Source organism: Lethenteron reissneri, chromosome 3 (genome assembly GCF_015708825.2).
Source record: "Lethenteron reissneri isolate LAM-NWPU_2019-01 chromosome 3, ASM1570882v1, whole genome shotgun sequence".
NCBI classification, from domain to species: Eukaryota; Metazoa; Chordata; class Hyperoartia; order Petromyzontiformes; family Petromyzontidae; genus Lethenteron; species Lethenteron reissneri.
In genome coordinates, this window is record NC_083781.1 from 10,152,569 (window position 1) to 10,174,511 (window position 21,943).

Sequence of the window (21,943 nt, forward strand, 5' to 3'; positions counted from 1 at the left end):
CCGCGCGATTATAATTATCGCCTAACTTATTTTCTGCGAAGACAACAACGACGACGGATGTCGTGTTTTGGTGGCGGGCGGGGAAGGCCTCGGCGGGTCTCGGCACTCGTTCACGTGGAGGATTCCTCCATTGCACGCGTTGGACCAATTCCCCTTCGTATCATCGGAGTCAGGATGTTTATTTATGCTGCGGGAGGAATCCGATGAGCTATTAAGCTCTTCTCTTTCTTTTTTTTATTTCTCACATATGTCCGGTCAGGGGGCACGGGGTCAGAATGTTACAATGACAAACACAAAAACACCGTCAGGAGTGCCAAAGTATGGGAAAGGTTGTCAAATCACTTGCGAAAAATCTACAGATGAAACTAAAAACATTTTCTTACCAGGCAAAGTCCACTGAGGGATGAACTTATTTTTTCAGAAGCGACCTGGCCACAACTTATAGCTCAACAAAAGGGGGCCTATCACGTGGACATTTGGAGCGGGGGGGGGGGGAACTGGTGGCATGCATCTTGGGTGGTGCTTATCTTCGTTGGCGATCCAGTGGTGGGAGAATCCACGTTCCTATGGCGAAAGCCCAGTATGTATATAATGTGGCACAACGGCTGTTCATTTCTCACAAAGTGGTAATCATTTTACGGAGCCCAGAGGAATGATGGGCTCGGTTCCCTCCTCCCAAGCAAAACACAAACAGTACAAAGGCAATGATCCCCCGTATAGCCTTAATATACTTTTGGGGAAAGTGCTGTTAGCGAGTAGCACCTAATGAAGGCCGGCACGGCACACGAGGGGGTGGGTGGCCAGCACCACGCCCGGCCGCCTTTGTCTCCCCAGCGCTGATGTCTTTTTACACACCGCACCAGTTACGCATTTAAGGCTGAGTCGACCTAGGGGCGATGGGGGCTGGTAATCAAACTCGGGTCGCCGGGTCTAAGCTGTTAGTGCGCTAACCACTGCGCCACCGCTCTCTGTATGTTCGCTGTCACTTCAAAGTGCGATAACGGCGAGTCTTGCCGATGCGTGGCAACGTTGCAATCACTACTGAAATGATCGTCGTCATCGTCGTCGTCATCGTCGTCGTCATTATTATTATTAGTATAATTGTTTCGATTTAAAGCTTTCGTGACTGCAGGGATTCATCTTCTTGGTTCTTTCGGTAAAGTGACGTAGAATGGAAATAATAAAATAATAAAAAGTAAACATAATAAAATAATATAATAATAAAAAATGTATTACTTTATTATTTCCATTCTACGTGACTTTACCGAAAGAACCAAGAAGAGTATCATTGTTGTTCACGTGATTATTCCGGCTCACGTCGGCTGTAAATATCACTTTGATTTCACTTCGTTGTTGCTTTTGTTGTCGATGGTGATCGATGCAGGCGTGGCGGGTGATGCGCCGCGAGGTGATGAAGCCATGGGGGGGGGGGGTGGGTTTGGTTTTTTGGTTTTTGCCTCTGCTTTGGACCAGCCGCACCACGCCGAGACAACGCCCCTTGACACCTCCACTGGCACACGCGAGCCGAGCCAGCACGGCTCCCAAACGGCACGGGAGTTTTTATTTTATTTTATTTTCCCACCGGTTATTTGCCACCGTGCCAAGGCCGAACCAAACGGTGATGCGAAGCTACGCTATAGCTAAGCAGTTTTTTTAGCAAATTATTGTTTTTATTTATCAGGTAACGTCCAACTGAGCTGTGTAGCGCTTTTTCAGAAGCGACCTGGCCACGAAATGATAGCTCGACGAAGTGGGCTCATCATCATCATCATCACGTGGAAATGTACAGCAGTCGAATACTCTGAGCGCGTGATATTGATTCTAAATGTGGAAGGGAAAAACCGGAGGACACGGAGAAAAATCCACGTGACCACGAGCAGAGACAGACACGCAAGCTCCAAATATACAGCAGCAGCAGGCGTCAGGGTCTGGGTATAGCCCACGACCTCGTGCGTACCAGGCGAGGGAGGCTGGCTGCCCTCACAAGAAGACGTCTGACTCGGGGCCAAGCAGGGCCAGGGCCGGTGGCTTGGTGACTCAATCTTTGCTCGTGACGTCAGTGGCACGGCTCGGTGTGCACAGTGGAAAAACAACCCGGATGCGACGGCTAAGTTGTTGTTGTTATTGTTGCTGCTGCTGTTGTTGTTTGTGCTCGTGCACAACTGGCAACGCAGCAGCAGCAGCAGCAAGGGTCGCCGAGTAATTTGTTTATATACTTGGTCAGCGCGTCACGTGGGTTATCTCAACAACCAAACATGACAAATCGTAGCATCGGGGTTGTTGGGGTTCTTTTTATTCACAAGATATGGACACGCGGATCTCATGGGGGTGGAGGAGGGGGGTGGCATCAATTTGGCGCTTTGGCAAATTAAGTGGTGGGCACGCTCGGTGCGCAAACGCAGAGGCAAAAATTCCGTCCCCCACTCCCCCTTTTCCCCTCGAGCGCCGCGTGCGTTGGCGTGGCTGTGCAATAGCGTTGCGGGGACGCTTAGAATGTCGTGGGCTCCTGTGCGGACAGGGGTGATGATGTCGTGAAAAGTAAATTGTTTTTTTAATCAGAACGGTAACCGTTCTCGGAGCCGCCGTGGGGCCAATCACCGGGCGCGCCGCGTTTCCAACGGCAAACGGAGCAAACCCCCGCCCCCCCTCCCCGCCGAATGGGCAAAAATAAATTAATATATACACGCAATAGGCGACGTTTCGGGCAATGGCCCTTCTTCGTAGCAGCACCTTCAACGGAGGAGGGGGAGGAGCTTCAAAACGACACGAACTCACTCGCTGTGTCTGCTGAAGCCCTTTCGTCGTAGCCAGCAGCAGCAGTGAAACTTCAACATTGGTGACATCGATATCCTGAACCACATCGCTGCCATACGCGGAGATACATAGACGCATAGGGATACATACAGACACATGGAGACACACAGAGAGTCCTAGAAATACTTAGTTACAGCCTAGACGAGCCACAGTAGTGGACTTGTGGCCACGCTACCCACACTATGGACCATATATTAAACACAGAGACACACAGAGATACAGACTCATAGAGACCCAGAGAGACACTTTAAAGACAAGCCGCAGGCGTGCAAGTGTGGCCATGCTACCCACACTATGGCCCATACAGTAAGCACAGAGACACACAGAGATGCAGACTCACAGAGACTCACAGAGAGACTCATGGACCGCAGAGTGAACCCACTGCGGCCTGCGCTCCTTCAACGCAGGAGGAGGAAGAGCGGCGACACGACACGAACTCTCTCCCTCTGTCTCTCTGCTGATGCCCTCCCGTCGTGGCCAGCAGCAGCAGCAGCAGTAAAACCTCCACATCGGTGACATCGAGCTCGTTGGACCACATCGCTGCTGCTGCAGCTGCTGCTGCAGCTGCTGCTGCAGTCACCATGCGCACCTCCTGCGTACGGTGTGAAAGAAATGCAGCATACATACATAGTGGCCAATCAAGGTGTCACGTGGGGAAACATTCCAATCGATGTGTTTTTATTTGTTCGGCTATCACTTGTACGACGTTTCGCCGCAGATTTGCGCTGGAAATCAAGCGACGTCACCAAAAGCGAAGTTTGTTGATCTTCCCCCCGTACGGTGCGAAAGAAGTTCGACATAGAATAGCAGAGAGAGAGAGATGTTTGTATGTACGCGTGTATGTTCAACTTCTTTCGCACCGTACGGAGTCAACCGTGCGAATCGGTGTGCCGGGGGAAGGACAACAAACTGAACGTAAAAAGCGCTTGTAAAGAAATGAGTTTTTAATTTGGATAAATTAGGTAAAAATGCACACACGTTTAATTCCACTCAAAAGTAGAAACACATATTTTGACTCCAGAAATAATCAAATTTGAGGTGCTGAATAAAAGTGGGTGGCTTGCATAAAGACAATTAAACTCATCGAAAGGAAACCACCCGATAATATTCAGCACATCAGATGTGATTATTTCTGAGGTCAAAATTATATATTTTCTACTTTGGAGTGTAAATAAAAGTGTGTGAATTGAAAAAAAACGTGTCTTTAAACGCGGGACTTGAACCGGTTTCTTTTTTTTAAACAAAATCTTTAATTGTCACGCGGGACCACGAGTCTGTCTAGAACATTTCAGCTCGTTAGGAATTCGTACATCCGAACATATTGAGCGTCATAAGATTTGCAGGAATACAAAGAGACATCAGGACGAGTTCAATAAAAGTGTGTGTCATGATTAAAATGAGTTTCATTGACAAGTGACAGGTGTCGTTTGCCAGTGCGTGGTGGAGGTGGGGCGATATTTGTCACGTGATTTTTTTTTAACCAAATCTGGTGATTTACTAAAAATTCTAACTCGGCGAAATTGGACTCCCCCCCCCCCACCCACTGTATAACGTCAGGTGCTCCATAACCGCGCAGCGCAGCGGCGTGCGAGTGTATAGCCGAGCAGCGAGAGAGCGTTCCAGACGGCCGGTGGAGCAGCCACGGGGGGAGAAGACCGCCCGCTCAGCCAGCACCGGGCCTGGGGTCATCTCCGCCTTGTCGATGATCACGACTCAAATATTCGGCGCATCCTCGTGCGGGGAGGGGTGGAAGGGGGTGTTACAAGACCGTTCGTGTTTGCAAGAAAACCAAAATATCATTTTCTTGTCTCTCATTATTACTCTTCCTACTGCGTAATTTGCTACGTGCGGAATAAATAAATAAAAACAAGACGCAGAAATGTTTTTTGCAGTTCTTCGCTTGAAGCTGTCGGCGCCGTGGTTTGTTTCGTGAGCAAGTAAATGCCCAAACGACGTAGCGCTCACGGTTCCAGCCAGTGCCATCAGCATCAGCCCATGGTCAAGCGCAGGCTTTCAGAATACTCGCAAACCCTCGCCCTGCCGAAGAGCAAATATTCAACGTGCACCACAGCTACCACCACCACGTGGTGTCCTTCCCCCGCACTTCCGATCAGCACGGTTGGCTACGTACGGTGCGAAAGAAGTTCAACGTACGTACCACTACCAACCGCCCGCTACCAATTACTAGCAACAACAAGAACAACAACCGACATTCGCCACTTCAGTAGCGGTGACGTCGCCACGGCGCTTGTGCCTGGCTAGGTGCACGTTGAGGCCGCCGCGTGAAGTGTCGAACGCCCGCTGGCAGGAGGAGGTCACGGGTGCCATGGGTCGACCGACTGAGATGACTGGCCGATGCACCCACGTGTGCCAACTTGCTGTGTTTTCGCCCTCCGACGCATACACACGCACGCGCCCACAAAGACAAAGGTACCCCCGCCCCCCCGTACAACACCACGCCCAAGGCCGGCTTTGTCACGAGCCGACTGACTGAGATGACTGGTCAAAGCACTCGGGCTGCTGCGACCACCACCACCACCATCACCGCCACCGCCACCACGCTATTTGCTTTCTTTGCTGTGCCAATTACAATGATTGCCAGCGTAATTCATGGGAAAGCGCCCCCCGTCTGCTGAACTCCCTCCCGGGGTTGCGACGCTCGCACGAGACGGCATCGGCCTCAACGGCCAAAGCCCCCGGACGAACGACGCCTCGCATGGGAGAGGTCACCCAGGAGCAGAGGTCGCAACCGGGTACCCGATACCCGTACCCTACCCGATACCCGGCTACCCGTACCCGGCCGGGTACGGGTACCCGTTTGCGACCCTGGTGCGGCTGGGTACGGGTACGGGTAGGCCGTGAGTCACTGGTGAGTAACTGTTTGTCACTCATTTCCCAACGTCTTGTCTCTTCTCACAATTCAAGTTCCTAGAATCAACCCACCCGCGCCTGCAACATGGCTTCATCCCAGAGGTCGCAATCAGGTACCCGATTCCCGTTTGCGACCCTGGTGCGGCCGGGTACGGGTACGGGTAAGGAATCAAAACCCGTTTGCGACCTTTGCCCAGGAGTCGGAGGTGGTGGCGGTGGTGTTGGTGGTGGCGGTGCTGGCCACCCACCCCCTCGTGTGCCGCCCTGGCCTTCGTAGTTGCTCACGACCAGCATTTGCCCCAACAGTAAGCTAAGGCTACACGGGGGATATTTGTCTTTGGTGGTGGTGGTAGTGGAGGAGAAGATGAGGAGCTGGTGAGACGAGCGAACATCGTGAGGGGCGGGCGGGGGGTGGGGCACGGTGGGAAGACGCAGAGAGGGAGAGAGGGTGGCGACTTTTAATTAAAGGAGGGGAAATCTGGGGGGCTTGGCAGCGTGGAAAGTTTGGAGAGGCCTGCTCTAATGGTGTTATTTTAACTGGGGCCGGTCCCCTTGATTCTCCCCAGCCGCCTCGCGGATAAACAAACATGAGCGTGGAGGGTTTCTCCTCCATCTCCTCCATCTCTCTCGGCTCTTCCACCCACCCACCCTCCTCTCTCTCCGTCTCTTTGAGGAACTCACAGCGGCCGTGGGGACTCTCTGGAGAGGAGCTCTCATTCAAACTCTCACGCGCGGGGGACCCTGGGATCGAGCAGAGAGGAGTTGGAATCCGTCGAATTCCAACGCTCACCCGGCATAGTCTAATAATAATAATTATGAAACATATAATAATAATACCGGTAATACAAATAATCATTTAGCAGAGGTCGCCCCAGGTCCGTTCAATCTCCCGGCTTGGCAATATGAAAGTTTATTCAACACCAAAGACGAAGATCCACCCGGTAGCCTGAACACACTGTTGGGGCAAGTGCTGGGAGCGAGTCGCACAAATGAAGGCCGGCACGGCACACGAGGGTGTGAGATGGCTAACACCACGCCCGGGCCGCCTTTGTCTCATCAGTGCTGATGTTTACACACCGGATCGTACGCATTTGAGGCTGAGCCTACCTAAGGGAGGCCCATGACCGGTTTGAAATATTCGTTAGTTGACGTTTGTCGTGAGATTGGGGAATCGGGCTCGGTTTCGTAGCGCGGTGCGCTAATCACTCCGCCACCGCTCCCCCCCACTCCCCCCCAAACCGTCACTGCCTCTGTCCACCCAGCAAGTGGTCGTTATTTTTAAATCCTTTATATTAAGTTCACTTGCGTGCTTGCTTGTTTGCTTACGACCGTGCAAATCTTTCGCTCGTTTTTTAACCCACTTCCCGTGATCCAATCGAGCTGACATTTTGCACACAGACTCGTTGTGCGAGACAATTAATGTTCGTGAAAAATTTTTTCCAAAATGTTACACTGTTTAGGAAAAACAAATTAAATATTTAATTACCAATTGCTTAATACTGGCAGACAATCATCTGACCCATAGGTGGCAGCCATCTCAAGCCAGAGGACGAGAGGACTCTAGCTGCCACGCATATAAAGGATTTATAGTGAAAAACTTTTTTTTACGGGTTATACTTATTGTTGTTATTTTCTTTGAACCTATCCACGTGACTTTACCGAAACGCCCAAAGAATATGGTTGGAACCGTTGGGTCGTCGTTCGCGGAACGTTCCACATTTGCAGGTCACCTGGTGGTCGAGTTGGTGTCGGTGGGTTCATGGGTACACCTGGTTGGTTGCTCGGACTCGTTTGGTGAGTTCATTAAATGCCGTTGAAGGAGCGCGGACTGCGTTGGTCGACTCCACGGTCCAGTTAGTCGATCGGTGGCAGTTCGCGTGTGGTCAGTGGGGAGCGGTGGGTGTAGTAGTTAGCGCTACGCTGCGCTACGAACCCGGCGACACGGGTTCGATTCCCGCTCACGGCCAACACCAGTGACGATTATCTGAACCGGTCCTGGGCCTCCCCTAGGTCGACTCAGCCTCAAATGAGTACCTGGTGCTGTGTGTAAACATCGCCACTGGGGAGACAAAGGCGGTCGGGCGTGGTGCTGGCCACCCACCCCCTCGTGTACCGTTCCGGCCTTCATAGGTGCTCGCTAACAGCACTTGCCCCTGCAGTCTGTTAAGGTTACACGGGGGATCTTTTGTCACTCCCGCCTCTTCCGAGACGCCGTCTAACACACCATCCACACACCTTAGCCCTCTTCTTTTTCTTCTTGGTTCTTTCGGTAAAGTCACGTAGAAGGGAAATAATAAAATAATACAAATAAATATCATGTTTTATTTTTATTATTTTATTATTTCCCTTCTACGTGACTTTACCGAAAGAACCAAGAAGATGAATCCCTGCAGTCACGAAAGCTTTAAATCGAAGTTCACTCTTTGTTAAGCTCACTTGGTCAAGGGGATATGCAAATTAAATGAAGTCGTGGAAGAGTTGGGCCATCAAAACCACAATCTCTCTCTCTGTCTCGAGATGGGACTTCTCTACGGCTCCCTCAGGCTGGGGAGCCGTTCCGACAGCAGTGGCGTGAGCGAGCAATTTGCAGGGCTGCGCCTCTAACCTTGGTGACAATGTCATTGATTTGTAGGATTCACTTCAAAGTGGAATTTTACATCCAAATCGAGTGCAGAATTCGACGCAATGCGGTGTGGCGTTCGTGTGTGCGGTCATTGGTGACCGGGGGGCTTAGAAGCCGGTTTTGAATCACTCGCAGCTGGAGTCGAACCCAGGTCCTCAGGTGTGCTCATCCTGTTGGCGCGTTGCAAATTCCACATTCCTATGACAGGGGCATTTCAACGCCTATATGGTGCATATTCTAGTTTTACGCAACGATGTCCATGTTGGTTTAATGTTGTACTCTACAAGTAGACCGTACACGTGAGTGTGTGAGAGACTGTGGCGAAATGTTAACTCCCTCGCCTGGTATACAAGAGGTCGTGGGGGGGTTGATCTCAACCCTGGCGCCTGTATATTTGAAGTTTGCGTGTCTCTCTCCCCGTGGTCATGTGGATTTTAGAGTATTTGTCTTTGTGAGCGCGTGCGTGTGTATGCACCGTGCGGCGAAAAACACAGCAAGTTGGCACAGTAGGGGGCAGAGTAGGAGGCACACGTGGGTGCATCGGCCAGTCATCTCAGTCGGTCGACCCATGGCACCCGTGACCTCCTGCCAGCGGGCGTTCGACACTTCACGCGGCAGCCTAAACGCGCACCTAGCCTGGCACGTGCGCTGTGGTGACGCCACCGCCACTTGTTAGTGTTGTGTGCGTGTCACCACCAGAGTGTGAGCAACAGCTTTGGGAAGCCTTCATCCAGCAGTGGTTTGATCGTGGACGATTGGCACCCACTGTTAACGCTCCAGACTTCTCTCTCCCGTGTGCCCCCCCCCCCCACCAACTCTCTCCTTCCCTCTCAGTGAACTCTCTCTCTCCTCCCCAGACCACACATGTCGAGAGAGCCTGTGGCTGTGTTTAACTAAATAATAATAGTACGAAGAAGAATCCCTGAGCGTGGTGAAAAAGGCAAAGCAAAGAGTTCGCCCTACCGCGCGTTATACGGGGAGGAGAGAGAGAGAAAGAGAGACGTGGAGTTATTGTAACCGAGGTTTTCATTTCTCACGGAATATTTTCCGGATCGGTTGTATTGGATGTATACTGGGTGTGGCGTGAAGAGACAGACCCCGGGCATACGTTTAAAACCTGCCAACATTACACGAAGACAAAGACTGTAGGGGCAAGTGCTGTTATCGAGCACCTATGAAGGCCGGCACAGCTCACATGGGGGTGGGTGGCCAGCACCACGCCCGACCGCCTTTGTCTCCCCAGTGGCGATGTTTTTGCACACCGCACCAAGTACTAATTTGAGGCTGAGTCGACCTAGGAGATGCCTCAAGACCGGTTTAGATCATCGCCACTGGTGTTGGCCGTGAACTCCACAACATCACACACACACGCGCGTGCGCGCGCAAACACGTGGACAGCTACAAAGACACAGACACAGATCCCCCGTATAGTCACTACAGGCTGTTGGGGCAAGTGCTGTGAGCGAGCGAGCACACCATATGAAGGCCCGAACCACACGCGAGCGGATGGGTGGCCAACACCACGCCCGGCCGCCTTTGTCTCCCCCAGTTGTTATGTTTATAACCCCCCGAATCAACCAAAGGAACCAATTGCCAAACCCCGCCATCCAGTCAATCATCACCACAACTCGCTGAACCGTGTCCTAAACCAGTGCAGTCTGCGCTCATTCGATGGAATATAATGAACTCACCGAGGAATCCATCAACCCACCGACCAGGGTAACCCTGCAACCATGGAACGTTGGGTCAACGTTGATCCCCAACGGTTCCAACCATTGGTCGACGTTGCCCCAGCGTCGCTGTGATTATTGGGCCAGCCTCATACAGACAGCCAACTGAATCAATCGATTGATTGACCAGCTGACCAATTCATCAGCCAGCACATCAACTCAACCAGCCGTCACCAACGAACCAACGCATTTCATAAACATCCCCGACGAGGTCACACACACACACAGTCACACACACACACACAGCCACACACACACAGACACACACACACAGACACACACACAGACACACACACAGTCTCACACACACAGTCCCACACACACACAGTCTCACACACACAGTCCCACACACACACAGTCTCACACACACACACAGTCTCTCACACACACACAGTCTCACACACACACACACAGTCTCACACACACACACAGTCTCACACACACACAGACACACACACAGTCTCGCACACACACAGTCTCACCCACACAACACACAGTCTCACACACACACAGTCTCGCACACACACAGTCTCACCCACACAACACACATTCTCACACACACACATTCTCACACACACACAGTCTCACACACACACAGTATCACACACACACAGTCTCACACACACACACATTCTCGTTCATCGTCGTCTCTCCTCCTCGCTCCCCTGAGTGCGTGAATTGCCCGGACTGTGGGAAAGGGAGCTGGTGTCACTGTGTGTGTGAGACTGCGTGTGTGTGTGAGACTGTGTGTGCGTGTGAGACTGTGTGTGCGTGTGAGACTGTGAGTGTGGTGGGGAGTGGTGGTGTAGCGGTTAGCGCGCTGCGCTCCGAACCCGGCCAAACGGGGTTCGATTCCCGCTCACGGTGCTAGGCATCCCCGAGATCGACTCAGCCTCAAATGAGTACCTGGTGCGGTGTGTAGACATCGCCACTGGGGAGACAAAGGCGGCCGGGCGTGGTGTTGGTCACCCACCCCCTCGTGTGCCGTGTCCGCCTTCAAAGGTGCTCGCTAACAGCGCTTGCCCCTACAGTCTGTGAAGACTACACGGGGGATCTTTGTCTTTGTCTCTGTTAATATATTTTACTACACGCGTATGTATCCGTGCGTTTACGCGCGTGTGTGTGCGCGCGTGTGTGTGCGTGTGTGCATGCATGCATGACATGGTTATATATTAAATATGTGAAGGCGTGTGCGCGTCAAAGTGTGTGTGTGTGTCTGTCTTCGTGTGTACGTGTGTTCCCGTGCGGGGAGCGGTGGTGTAGCGGTTAGCGCTACGCTGCGCTACGAACCTGGCCACCCGGGTTCGATTCCCGCTCACGGCCAACACCAGTGACGATTATCTGAACCGGGCCTGGGCCTCCCCTAGGTCGACTGAGCCTCAAATGAGTACCTGGTGCTGTGTGTAAACATCGCCACTGGGGAGACAAAGGCGATCGGGCGTGGTGCTGGCCACCCACCCCTCGTGTACCGTTCCGGCCTTCATAGGTGCTCGCTAACAGCACTTGCCCCTACAGTCTGTTAAGGCTATACGGGGCATCTTTGTCTTTGTGTGTTCACGTGTGAGGGGAGCGCTCACGGCCAACGTCGATGACGAATCTCTGCACCTGTGCTGTGGCCTAACCCTAGGTCGACTCAGCCGAAACAATCATTACTTGATGCGGTTTGCGTAAAACGTCAACGAAGGCCTACGGGACGCTACGAGGTGAGGTGGGTGGCCAGCACCACTCCCGACCGCCTTTGTCTCCCCCAATGTCGACCCTTTTTTGTGTGTGTGTGCGTGCGCGTTTGATTACACAGCACAAACAGGTAAATGATTTAAGGCTGAGTCGACCTACGGGATATGCGGGGACCAGTTCCCGCGTGCGTCACGGATGTTGCCATTCAAACACCATAGGTGCTCTCTAACAGCACTTGCCCCAACAGCTATGTCAGGCTATACGGGGGGAGCTTTGTCTTTGTTGGCTTGTGGAGGGGGGGTGGAGGGGGGTTGGAGGGGGGGGGGTTGGAGGGGGGGTGGAGGGATTCGCTCCCCTCGATATAAACCCCGCGCGACGCTCTGCGCTCACTCCGTAACTCCAGGGCCACACGTGTGATCATCCCGCCCCTGCCCGTTCATCCCACACAGCATCTGCAACCAACCACCACCATCATCATCACCACCAACATCATCATCATCAGCAGCAGTACCGTCACCAACACCATCGTTGTCATCATCTACCTTGGCATTCATGGTCGCAGCAGCTTTGGGCGGAGCTCTTATCAATGCCATCATCATCGCCACCAACATCATCATCATCAACATCATTATCACCAACATCATTATCAACACCAACATCATCATCGCCACCAACATCATCATCCCCAACATCATCATCACCAACAACGTCATCATTATCATCATCACCAACATCATCACCAACATCATCACCAACATCATCATCAGCATCATCATCCCCACTACCATCGTTATCACCAACAACATCATCATCACCAACATTATTTGTGAGGTCGCAATACGCAGCAGCAGCATGTTAATATTGTCACGGAAATAATAATCAAAAATCGTCGTCATCGTCATAATCACAACTTTTGGTTATTTTCCATCACGAAGTTCATTATAATCATCACCCTCATCGTTATCATTTATCAATAGCACGTAGCTCCTCGTCATTACACATTGCAGTACTATTCATTACATTTCAAAATAACAATCAACCATCATCAGAGTATTTATTCACATTCGTCACGGATGTTGTCTTAAGCACATCATTAAATAATTGATGAAGCTTCATCACAATCACAATCATCATCAGCAGCAGCAGCGTGATCCTCCGAATCAATCATCGCCGCCCCACGATGTTCAACCACACCCAGTACCCGTACAACTGCTTCAACTTCGACGACGATGATGGGCTGGAAGACAGCGATGATAAAAGATCGAGACCGCCATACAGGTACGTGCAAGTACACACAGATACGTGCAGGTACGTACAGGTACATGCACACACAAAAGCAAAGGTCCCCCGTATAGCCTTCAGCAGACTGTTGGGGAAAACGCTGCTAGCGGAGCAGCTATTGAGTGAGGTCCGATCACCATCAACACAGAAAACTCACAAACCGTGCGTGCACACTCACATGCGCATGCATACATACACCACACGATACAAATATCCCCCTTATAGCCTCAACAGACTGTTGTGGCAAGTGCCGTTAGCGAGCAGCACCTATGAAGGCCGGCACGGCACACGGAGGGGGTGGGGTTAGCCGGCACTACGCCCGGTCGCCTTTGTCTCCCCCGTGGCGACGTTTGCTCCACACAGCACCGGGATACTTATTTGAGGCTGAGGCGACCTAGGGGAGAGGCCCAGGAACGGATCAGATGCGGGCCTGCTAGCCGAGATCGGAGCTCGGGTCGCAGGGCTCGTAGCGCGGCGCGCTAACCGCTGCACCACCGCTCCCAATGACTCTCGTGCCAGGCTAGGGGCACTTTGAGGTCACGTGATGTGTGGGAAGGCTCATTGGATGAGGGTCACGGGACAGAGGCAGGTGTCGCTCGATCATGATGATGATGGTGATGATCGTGATGATGGTGATGATCGTGATGATGGTGTAGATCGTGATGATGGTGAGGATCGTGATGATCGTGATGATGGTGATGATCGTGATGATCGTGATGATGGTGAGAGGATCGTGATGATGGTGTAGATCGTGGTGGTGATGGTGAGAGGATCGTGATGATGGTGATGATCGTGATGATGGTGTAGATCGTGGTGGTGATGGTGAGAGGATCGTGATGATGGTGTAGATCGTGATGATGATGATGACGGTGATTATGGTGAGGATTATGATGATGATGGTGATGATGGTGATGATGATGGTGATGATGATGAGGATGGTGAAGATCGTGATGATCATGATGACGGTGATGATGGTGAGGATTATGATGATGGTGATGATGATGATGATCGTGATGATGGTGATGGTGAGAGGGTCGTGATGATGATCGTGATGATCGTGATGATGGTGTAGATCGTGATGATGATGATGATGACGGTGATGATGGTGAGAATTATGATGATGATGGTGATGATGGTGATGATGATGGTGATGATGGTGAGGATGGTGAGGATCGTGATGATCATGATGACGGTGATGATGGTGAGGATTATGATGATGGTGGTGATGATGATGATGATGGTGATGATCGTGATGATGGTGATGGTGAGAGGGTCGTGATGATGGTGAGGATTATGATGATGATGGTGATGATGGTGATGATCGTGATGATGGTGATGGTGAGAGGGTCGTGATGATGATCGTGATGATCGTGATGATGGTGTAGATCGTGATGATGATGATGACGGTGATGATGGTGATGATGATGGTGATGATGGTGATGATGGTGATGATGGTGATGATGATGGTGATGATGGTGAGGATGGTGAGGATCGTGATGATCATGATGACGGTGATGATGGTGAGGATTATGATGATGGTGATGATGATGGTGATGATCGTGATGATGGTGATGGTGAGAGGGTCGTGATGATGGTGAGGATTATGATGATGATGGTGAGGATTATGATGATGATGGTGATGATGGTGATGATCGTGATGATGGTGATGGTGAGAGGGTCGTGATGATGATCGTGATGATCGTGATGATGGTGTAGATCGTGATGATGATGATGATGATGACGGTGATGATGGTGATGATGATGGTGACGGTGATGATGATCGTGATGAATGGTGATTGGTTTTAACATGTCTAGGTGCGGGATTCTGAAGTTTTTCACGAATCTGTCCGTGACCCAGCAACCCCTCCTAGATCGTCTCTCGCGGCGTTCAATGCGTCACCTCTCGCCCGCCCCTCCGCGTGTGTTCCATAAGATTTCCACAATTTTTCGATGTAAAGCTTTCGTGACTGCAGGGATTCATCTTCTTGGTTCTTTCGGTAAAGTCACGTAGAAGGGAAATAATAAAATAATACAAATGAAACATAATAAAATACATTTCGATTTAAAGCTTTCGTGACTGCAGGGATTCATCTTCTTGGTTCTTTCGGTAAAGTCACGTAGAAGGGAAGTAATAAAACAATAAAAATAAAACATAATAAAATAAAATAATTCTCACGCCGTCTTCAGGTGAAGAATGAGCTTATATATATATAAGCTCCTAGCTTGGCAGTGTCTCATTCTTCACCTAGGAGCTTATATATATATAACCTAGGAACTTTTATATATATAAGCTCCTAGCTTGGCAGTGTCTCATTCTTCACCTGAAGACGGCTGCTTGCGTTGTAGCCGAAACGTCGTGAGAATTATTTTATTTTGTTTTATTTTTATTGTTTTATTACTTCCCTTCTACGTGACTTTACCGAAAGAACCAAGAAGATTTCCACAATTCCCTTCGTGCTCCACCAATCCACTCACCTCTTCCACCTTCGTAATCACCAGCGGACTAGTCACTAATTGGCACGTTCTTGTTTACGTGACAAACCTTAGCAATTGGCTGTGTCGGGTGGTGGCGGGTTTAACGACGCATTTATATTTACGCGATCTAACTCCAAACATCTCCGTTATAGATCATATTGGTCGCGAAGGCCCTGCTACCTGTTAAACTCTTCCACCTTGTGGCTCGCTTTTTCTCGCCGTCTCTCTCTCTCTCTCTCACCTGCCCCTTACTGAACATCTGTAACAAAAAACAAGAGCTTTATAGATCATCGGATTTCCTCCAGCATAAATATGTTGATGATTCCGATTCTCTGTGCATCAACCCCTAAACTCTTCCACCTTGTGGCTCGCTTTTTCTCGCCGTCTCTCTCTCTCTCTCACCTGCCCCTTACTGAACATCTGTAACAAAAAACAAGAGCTTTATAGATCATCGGATTTCCTCCAGCATAAATATGTTGATGATTCCGATTCTCTGTGCATCAACCCCTAAACTCTTCCACCTTGTGGCTCGCTTTATCTCGCCGTCTCTCTCTCTCTCTCACCTGCCCCTTACTGAACATCTGTAACAAAAAACAAGAGCTTTATATGTCATCGGATTTCCTCCAGCATAAATATGTTGATGATTCCGATTCTCTGTGCATCAACCCCTAAACTCTTCCACCTTGTGGCTCGCTTGTATCGCCGTCTCTCTCTCTCTCACCGGTCCCCAGCTGGACATCTGTGCAAATCAAAAGCTTTATAGCTCATCGGATTTCCTCCAGCATAAATATGTTGATGATTCCGATTCTCTGTGCATCAACCCCTAAACTCTTCCACCTTGTGGCTCGCTTGTATCGCCGTCTCTCTCTCTCTCTCTCTCACCGGTCCCCAGCTGGACATCTGTGCAAATCAAAAGCTTTATAGCTCATCGGATTTCCTCCAGCATAAATATGTTGATGATTCCGATTCTCTGTGCATCAACCCCTAAACTCTTCCACCTTGTGGCTCGCTTGTATCGCCGTCTCTCTCTCTCTCTCACCGGTCCCAGCTGGACATCTGTGCAAATCAAAAGCTTTATAGCTCATCGGATTTCCTCCAGCATAAATATGTTGATGATTCCGATTCTCTGTGCATCAACCCCTAAACTCTTCCACCTTGTGGCTCGCTTGTATCGCCGTCTCTCTCTCTCTCTCTCACCGGTCCCCAGCTGGACATCTGTGCAAATCAAAAGCTTCACAGCTCAAAGGATATTCGGATGATTCTGATTCTCTGTGCACCCCCCCCTCCCCCCGAAACGCAGCTACGTTGCTCTGATCGCCATGGCGATCCGGCAGAGCCCAGAGCGTCGTCTCACTCTCGCCGACATTTACGACTTCATCCGCTGCAGCTTCCCCTTCTACCGCTCTGGCACCGCGTGCCGCCAGCAGGCGTGGCAGAACTCGGTGCGACACAATCTCTCCCTCAACAGCTGCTTCCGCAAGGCGAGTCCGTGCCACGCGCGCCCGTGCCACGCGCACCCGTGCCACGCGCACCCGTGCCACGCGCACCCGTGCCACGCGCACCCGTGCCACGCGCACCCGTGCCACGCGCACCCGTGCAGCCCCATCCATTCTAGATTTGAAGCTTTCGTGACTGCAAGGATTAATTCTTAGGTTTGTTTCGGTAAAGTCACGTAGGTAAAAAAAATTAAAATTAATAAAAGTAAAATAAAAAATAATAACATAAAATAAAAATCACGACGTTTCGGAAGCAACACAAGCTTCAGGTGGAACCGTCACAGCACGATAGCTGTATCAAGTAAATGAGCCGTCGTGATTTTTATTTTATTATTTTACTTTTATTAATTTAAATTTAATTTTTTTTACCTACGTGACTTTACCGATAATACCTAAGAATCAGCCCATACAGTTGACGGACAAATCCGGTTGCGGGGCCCCGTAGCATATGTTGTTATGAAGGCCCCCCCCCGCCCCCCTAAATTTAAATTAAATAACAAAAAACACGTAAATTTCGATTTAAAGCTTTCGTGACTGCACGGATTCATATTCTTGGATCTTTCGGTAAGGTCACCTGCTTGTGTTGTGGCCGAAACGTCGTGAGAATTTGATTGTTTTATTTTTATTATTTTATGATTGCCCTTCTACGTGACTTTACCGAAAGATTCAAGAATATAAAAAAACACGTAAATATTAAAACACGTAAAAAATTACTTGTATAGTAAAGTCATTTATTCTTTGAGGGTCTTTCGGTAAAGCCATAGTAGATAGAAAAACATTTTTAAAAAATATTAATTTCTGCAGTCACGAAAGCTTTAAGTCAAAGTAATGGTATTTTTTCATTTGCTATAGAGCCAGATAATACGACAAATCGCTAACCTTAAACACCCGGTCGTTCGTAAAAGTTGAAGGCGGTATAGTACTATAGTAATAGAGCAAGTGCAGAATCACTGAACCGGAATTGATAGCTTGAAAGCATTGAGCGCGGGGTCCTTGAAAGTGCGGGGCCCGTAGCTACTACATGTGTAGCTACTTGTGCTACTGGGATCATCCGGCACAAGTAGCTACTACATATGCAGCTCCTAGTGCTACTGGCATCATCCGGCACTGATCCCATCCCATCTCCACCTACCCCCTCAACCCGCGACTGGCCAAACATTGAGCCGCGTTCCTTCCCTGGTTCGTTCGTTTCTCAAATCCGCTCGTCCCTGGCGAGGCTCGCGGCGGCCGACGGCATGCCCATGTTTACACGGCAATTGCCCAATGATCGCTCGTTACAAACAACAACATCCCAGACAATCGGCGACGCGCGGCTGATTCTGTTGCTTGTTTGTCTCTTGTCACGACTACCGAGATGCCGAACGCAACACACACTCGGTTCGACAGCGTTGTAAAACGACCGGTCGACGCCTCTTCTCTTGGGATCACCGCCTCTGCCATCGCCGTGACTCCGTTAAGGAGGAATCGGTTGGTGGAGGCTCGAAACGACGCACGTGTCAGTGTACCTGCTTGTTTTGTGAGGTCGCTCGCTCGCTCGGTCTCTCGGTCCGCTTGTCCTGGTGAAGGTAGCAGTGATAGCAGCCTGTTGGGCAGTGGCGGTCTACACCCCTCTTTCTCCTAGCGATAGACTCTAGAACTACATTACTATTATACACTACGACTACACTACACACTACACTATACTACACACTACTATACACTATTACTACACTGTACACTACGACTACACTACTATACATTATACACTACTACTACACTACACACTATAACTACACTTCTACACTACTACTACACACTACTATACACTATACACTACACTATACATTATACACCACTATACACTACTACTACACTATACACTACTATTATACTATACACTACTATACACTACTATACCACATACACTACACACTTCTACACTACACTATACACTACTACACACTATACACTATTATTACGCATACACTACTACGACACTATACACTACTATACACTATACACTACACTATACACTACTCTACACAGCCTCTAGCTCTTCCTTGGGGAATTCCCAGGCGTGTCCAGGCCAATCGAGCGACGTCGTCCCACCGCCAGCAGCAGCAGCAGCGTGGTCCTGGGCTGCCCGGTAGAGTTCTATCCTTACCGGGTGCCCCAACAACCAAGATCATTTGGTTTAATTCAACTTTATATAGTTTTTTTTAAAAAAATATTTAGTTTATTAACTCCTCGCTGCCGCGTCTGTCTGTTGGCCGAGTCACCCTTCAAAACGGAGTTGTCACGGCTCAAATGGGCAATTTTACTCGGATAATAAACTTTGGATTCTACTCGCAGCACTTGCCCCCAACGCTCCGTGAAGGCTATCCGGGGGACCTTTGTCGTTGTCTTCACAGGTGCCAAGGCCAGGAGGAAGCGGCCAGGGCAAAGGGAATTTTTGGACATTTTCTGCAGGATGTGAAAACATGTTCGAACTGTTTGAGAATGGGAACTTTCGTAGGCGGAGGAGGCAGCAGCAGCATCATCAGCAACAGCATCATCAGAAGCAGAACAGCAGCAGGGTGCTTCGTCGTGGGAACAGCAGTCAGCAACTTCATAAACAGCATCAGCAGCAACAGGGCAATCATCATCATCAGAATCATCAGCAACATCAGACTCACGATCAGCAGCAGAATCATCATCAGCAGCAGCATTGTCATCCGCAGCAGCAACACCAAGATCAACAGACGCAAATTAATCAGCAGCAGCATATTAATTACCACCACCATCAGCAGCAGCAGCAGCATCATCAGCAAAGTTATCATGACCAGCAGCAGCAAGGGCAAAAGGAACAACACAATTATAATCATCAGCAGCAGCATGAACAGCAAATTCATCATCATCATCAGCAGCAGCAACAACAACAGCAAAATCATCACCACCATCACCACCAGCATAGCCATCATCAGCAGCAGCAGCAAGGGACAGGCATCATCAACTCTTCTGCGCTGCCTGCATCGTCCATTGTGTTCACGGACAAAGACGGTCTCCATTGTGGGTCGTCCACCACCACCACCATCATCAACAACGACGACAACGACGACGATATCACCACCACCGCCACCACCAGCAGCACAAGCACGAGCAGCATCAGCAGCAGGAGCACGACGAACTCAACAAGCGCTCGGATCTCGTTCAGCATCGAGTCCATCCTGGCGGAGCGAGGGTTCTCAGCGCCAGCAGCTGCCGTCACGTGGAGCGCGCCCGGCTGGCCCGTGCCGGGCCTCTCGTACGGCCACCCAGGACCCAGCGTGGTCGGCCACCACGACACCGCGTGGTGACCATTAAGCCACGGCGATAATAATGATCACTTACACTCCCCCAGCTATCGCTCCCTCCCCCCTGTCAATCTCCCCCTCTCTATCACATCCTATCAACCCCCCTCCCTCCTTCCCTATCACTTCCGGTGGTGGTGTGGTGGTGGTGCGGTGGTGGTGGTTCTGGTGCGGTGGTGTTGGTGTAGTGGTGGTGCGGTGGTGGTGGTTCGGTGGTGGTTCGGTGGTGGTAGTTCGGTGGTGGTGCGGTGGTGGTTGTGCGGTGGTGCGGTGGTGGTTGTGCGGTGGTGTTGATGTGGTGGTGGTGCGGTGGTGGTGGGGTGGTAGTGCGCTGGTGCGGTGGTGGTGGTGCTGGTGCGGCGGTGGTGCGGTGGTGGTGTGGCGGTGGTGATGGTGGTGGTCCGGTGGTGGTGGTGGGGCGGTGGTGGTGGTGCTGGTGGTGTGGTGGTGGTGCGGTGGTGGTGGTGCGGTGGTGGTGGTTCTGGTGCGGTGGTGGTGGTGGGGTGGTGGTGGTGCGGTGGTGTAGCGGTTAGCGCGCTGCGCTCCGAACCCCGGCGAGCCGGGTTCGATTGCCGCTCACGGCCAACACCGGTGACGATTATCCCGAGCCGGTGCTGGCCATACCCTAGGTCGACTCAGCCTCAAATGAGTACCTGGTGCGATGTGTAAACATCGCCACTGGGGAGACAAGTGCGGCCAGCCGCGGCGCTGGCCACCCACCCCCTCGTGTGCCGTGCAGGCCGTCATAGGTGGTTCTCGCTGGCAGCACTTGCCCCTACGGTATGTTAAGACTTTACGGGTGATCTTTGTATTTGTCTTTTGTTGCTGAAGCAGTGATACATTCGGCGCGTTTGTTTCACGTGACAGATGTGTGGAATGGCTGCGTGAGATGAAGGAGGGTTGTGCGGCACACATTCTTCGTGAATTTTATTACAAATTTTTAAATGTCATCTCAAAACTAAGAAGAAGAAACCCCGATATTATTAATGATCATACTTAAAATATTAACCTTGGGAATAAACAATTAAAATGTTTTAATGCCAGTGTTAATATCAGCGAAATATCCTAGATTTGAAGCTTTCGTGACTGCAAGGATTCATACTCTGTTTTTTTTCGGTAAAGTCACGTAGGTATCTTCTCCAGGACGCTTGTGTTGCGCTCAAAACATCGTGATTTAATTTAGTTGTTTTCATTTATTTTATTTTCATTTTTTACCTACGTGACTTTACCGAAACAACCAAAGAGTATCAGCGAAATAACCCGATGTGCCCTGAATTTTGGGCCACAACTTTACACTGTGTGATGTCCCCCGTATCCACTCGATGGGGCTCATTGGCTTGGCTGATTCGAAAACAAATCCAACAACAGAAATTTAATATCGCAAATGCTTCTCCTCGCCGTTTCTGCGTGTCTGTTGTTGTTGATGTTGTTTTATCCTCGTGTTTTTTTTTCTTTCTCCAGCCCGCCTGCACTATTATTCTGTTCTGATGCCGATGGGTGTCTCTTGTCATTTTGCAGATTTCACAAATGTTGTTGGCATTAGCCTCGTCGCTTTTACAAAAATCAATCGGCAGTTCCTCAAGCGGTGGATGGTGGTGTCACGCCGTACTCCGAGTGGCTGACCAACACGTATATGCATGTACGGTATTTTAAAAGTGCTGCCCGCTA

The 21,943-nt window shown here is 50.3% G+C and overlaps 1 protein-coding gene across 2 annotated transcripts; it reads left to right on the forward strand.

The window, feature by feature from the left end:
* Positions 1-11,602: 11,602 nt before the first annotated feature.
* Positions 11,603-20,518, forward strand: LOC133346417 (forkhead box protein A2-like). 2 transcript variants are annotated; one of them, XM_061557975.1, is made up of 3 exons: positions 11,603-11,746; positions 16,772-16,952; positions 19,358-20,518. In XM_061557975.1, exons 2-3 carry the CDS (start codon positions 16,791-16,793, stop codon positions 20,279-20,281), a joined length of 1,086 nt encoding a protein of 361 aa, XP_061413959.1. In that variant the 5' UTR covers positions 11,603-11,746; positions 16,772-16,790; the 3' UTR covers positions 20,282-20,518. The 2 variants fall into 2 exon arrangements, with proteins under 2 accessions (XP_061413959.1, XP_061413948.1); XM_061557964.1 differs by lacking the exon at positions 11,603-11,746 and adding an exon at positions 12,035-12,993.
* The last annotated feature ends 1,425 nt before the right edge of the window (positions 20,519-21,943 follow it).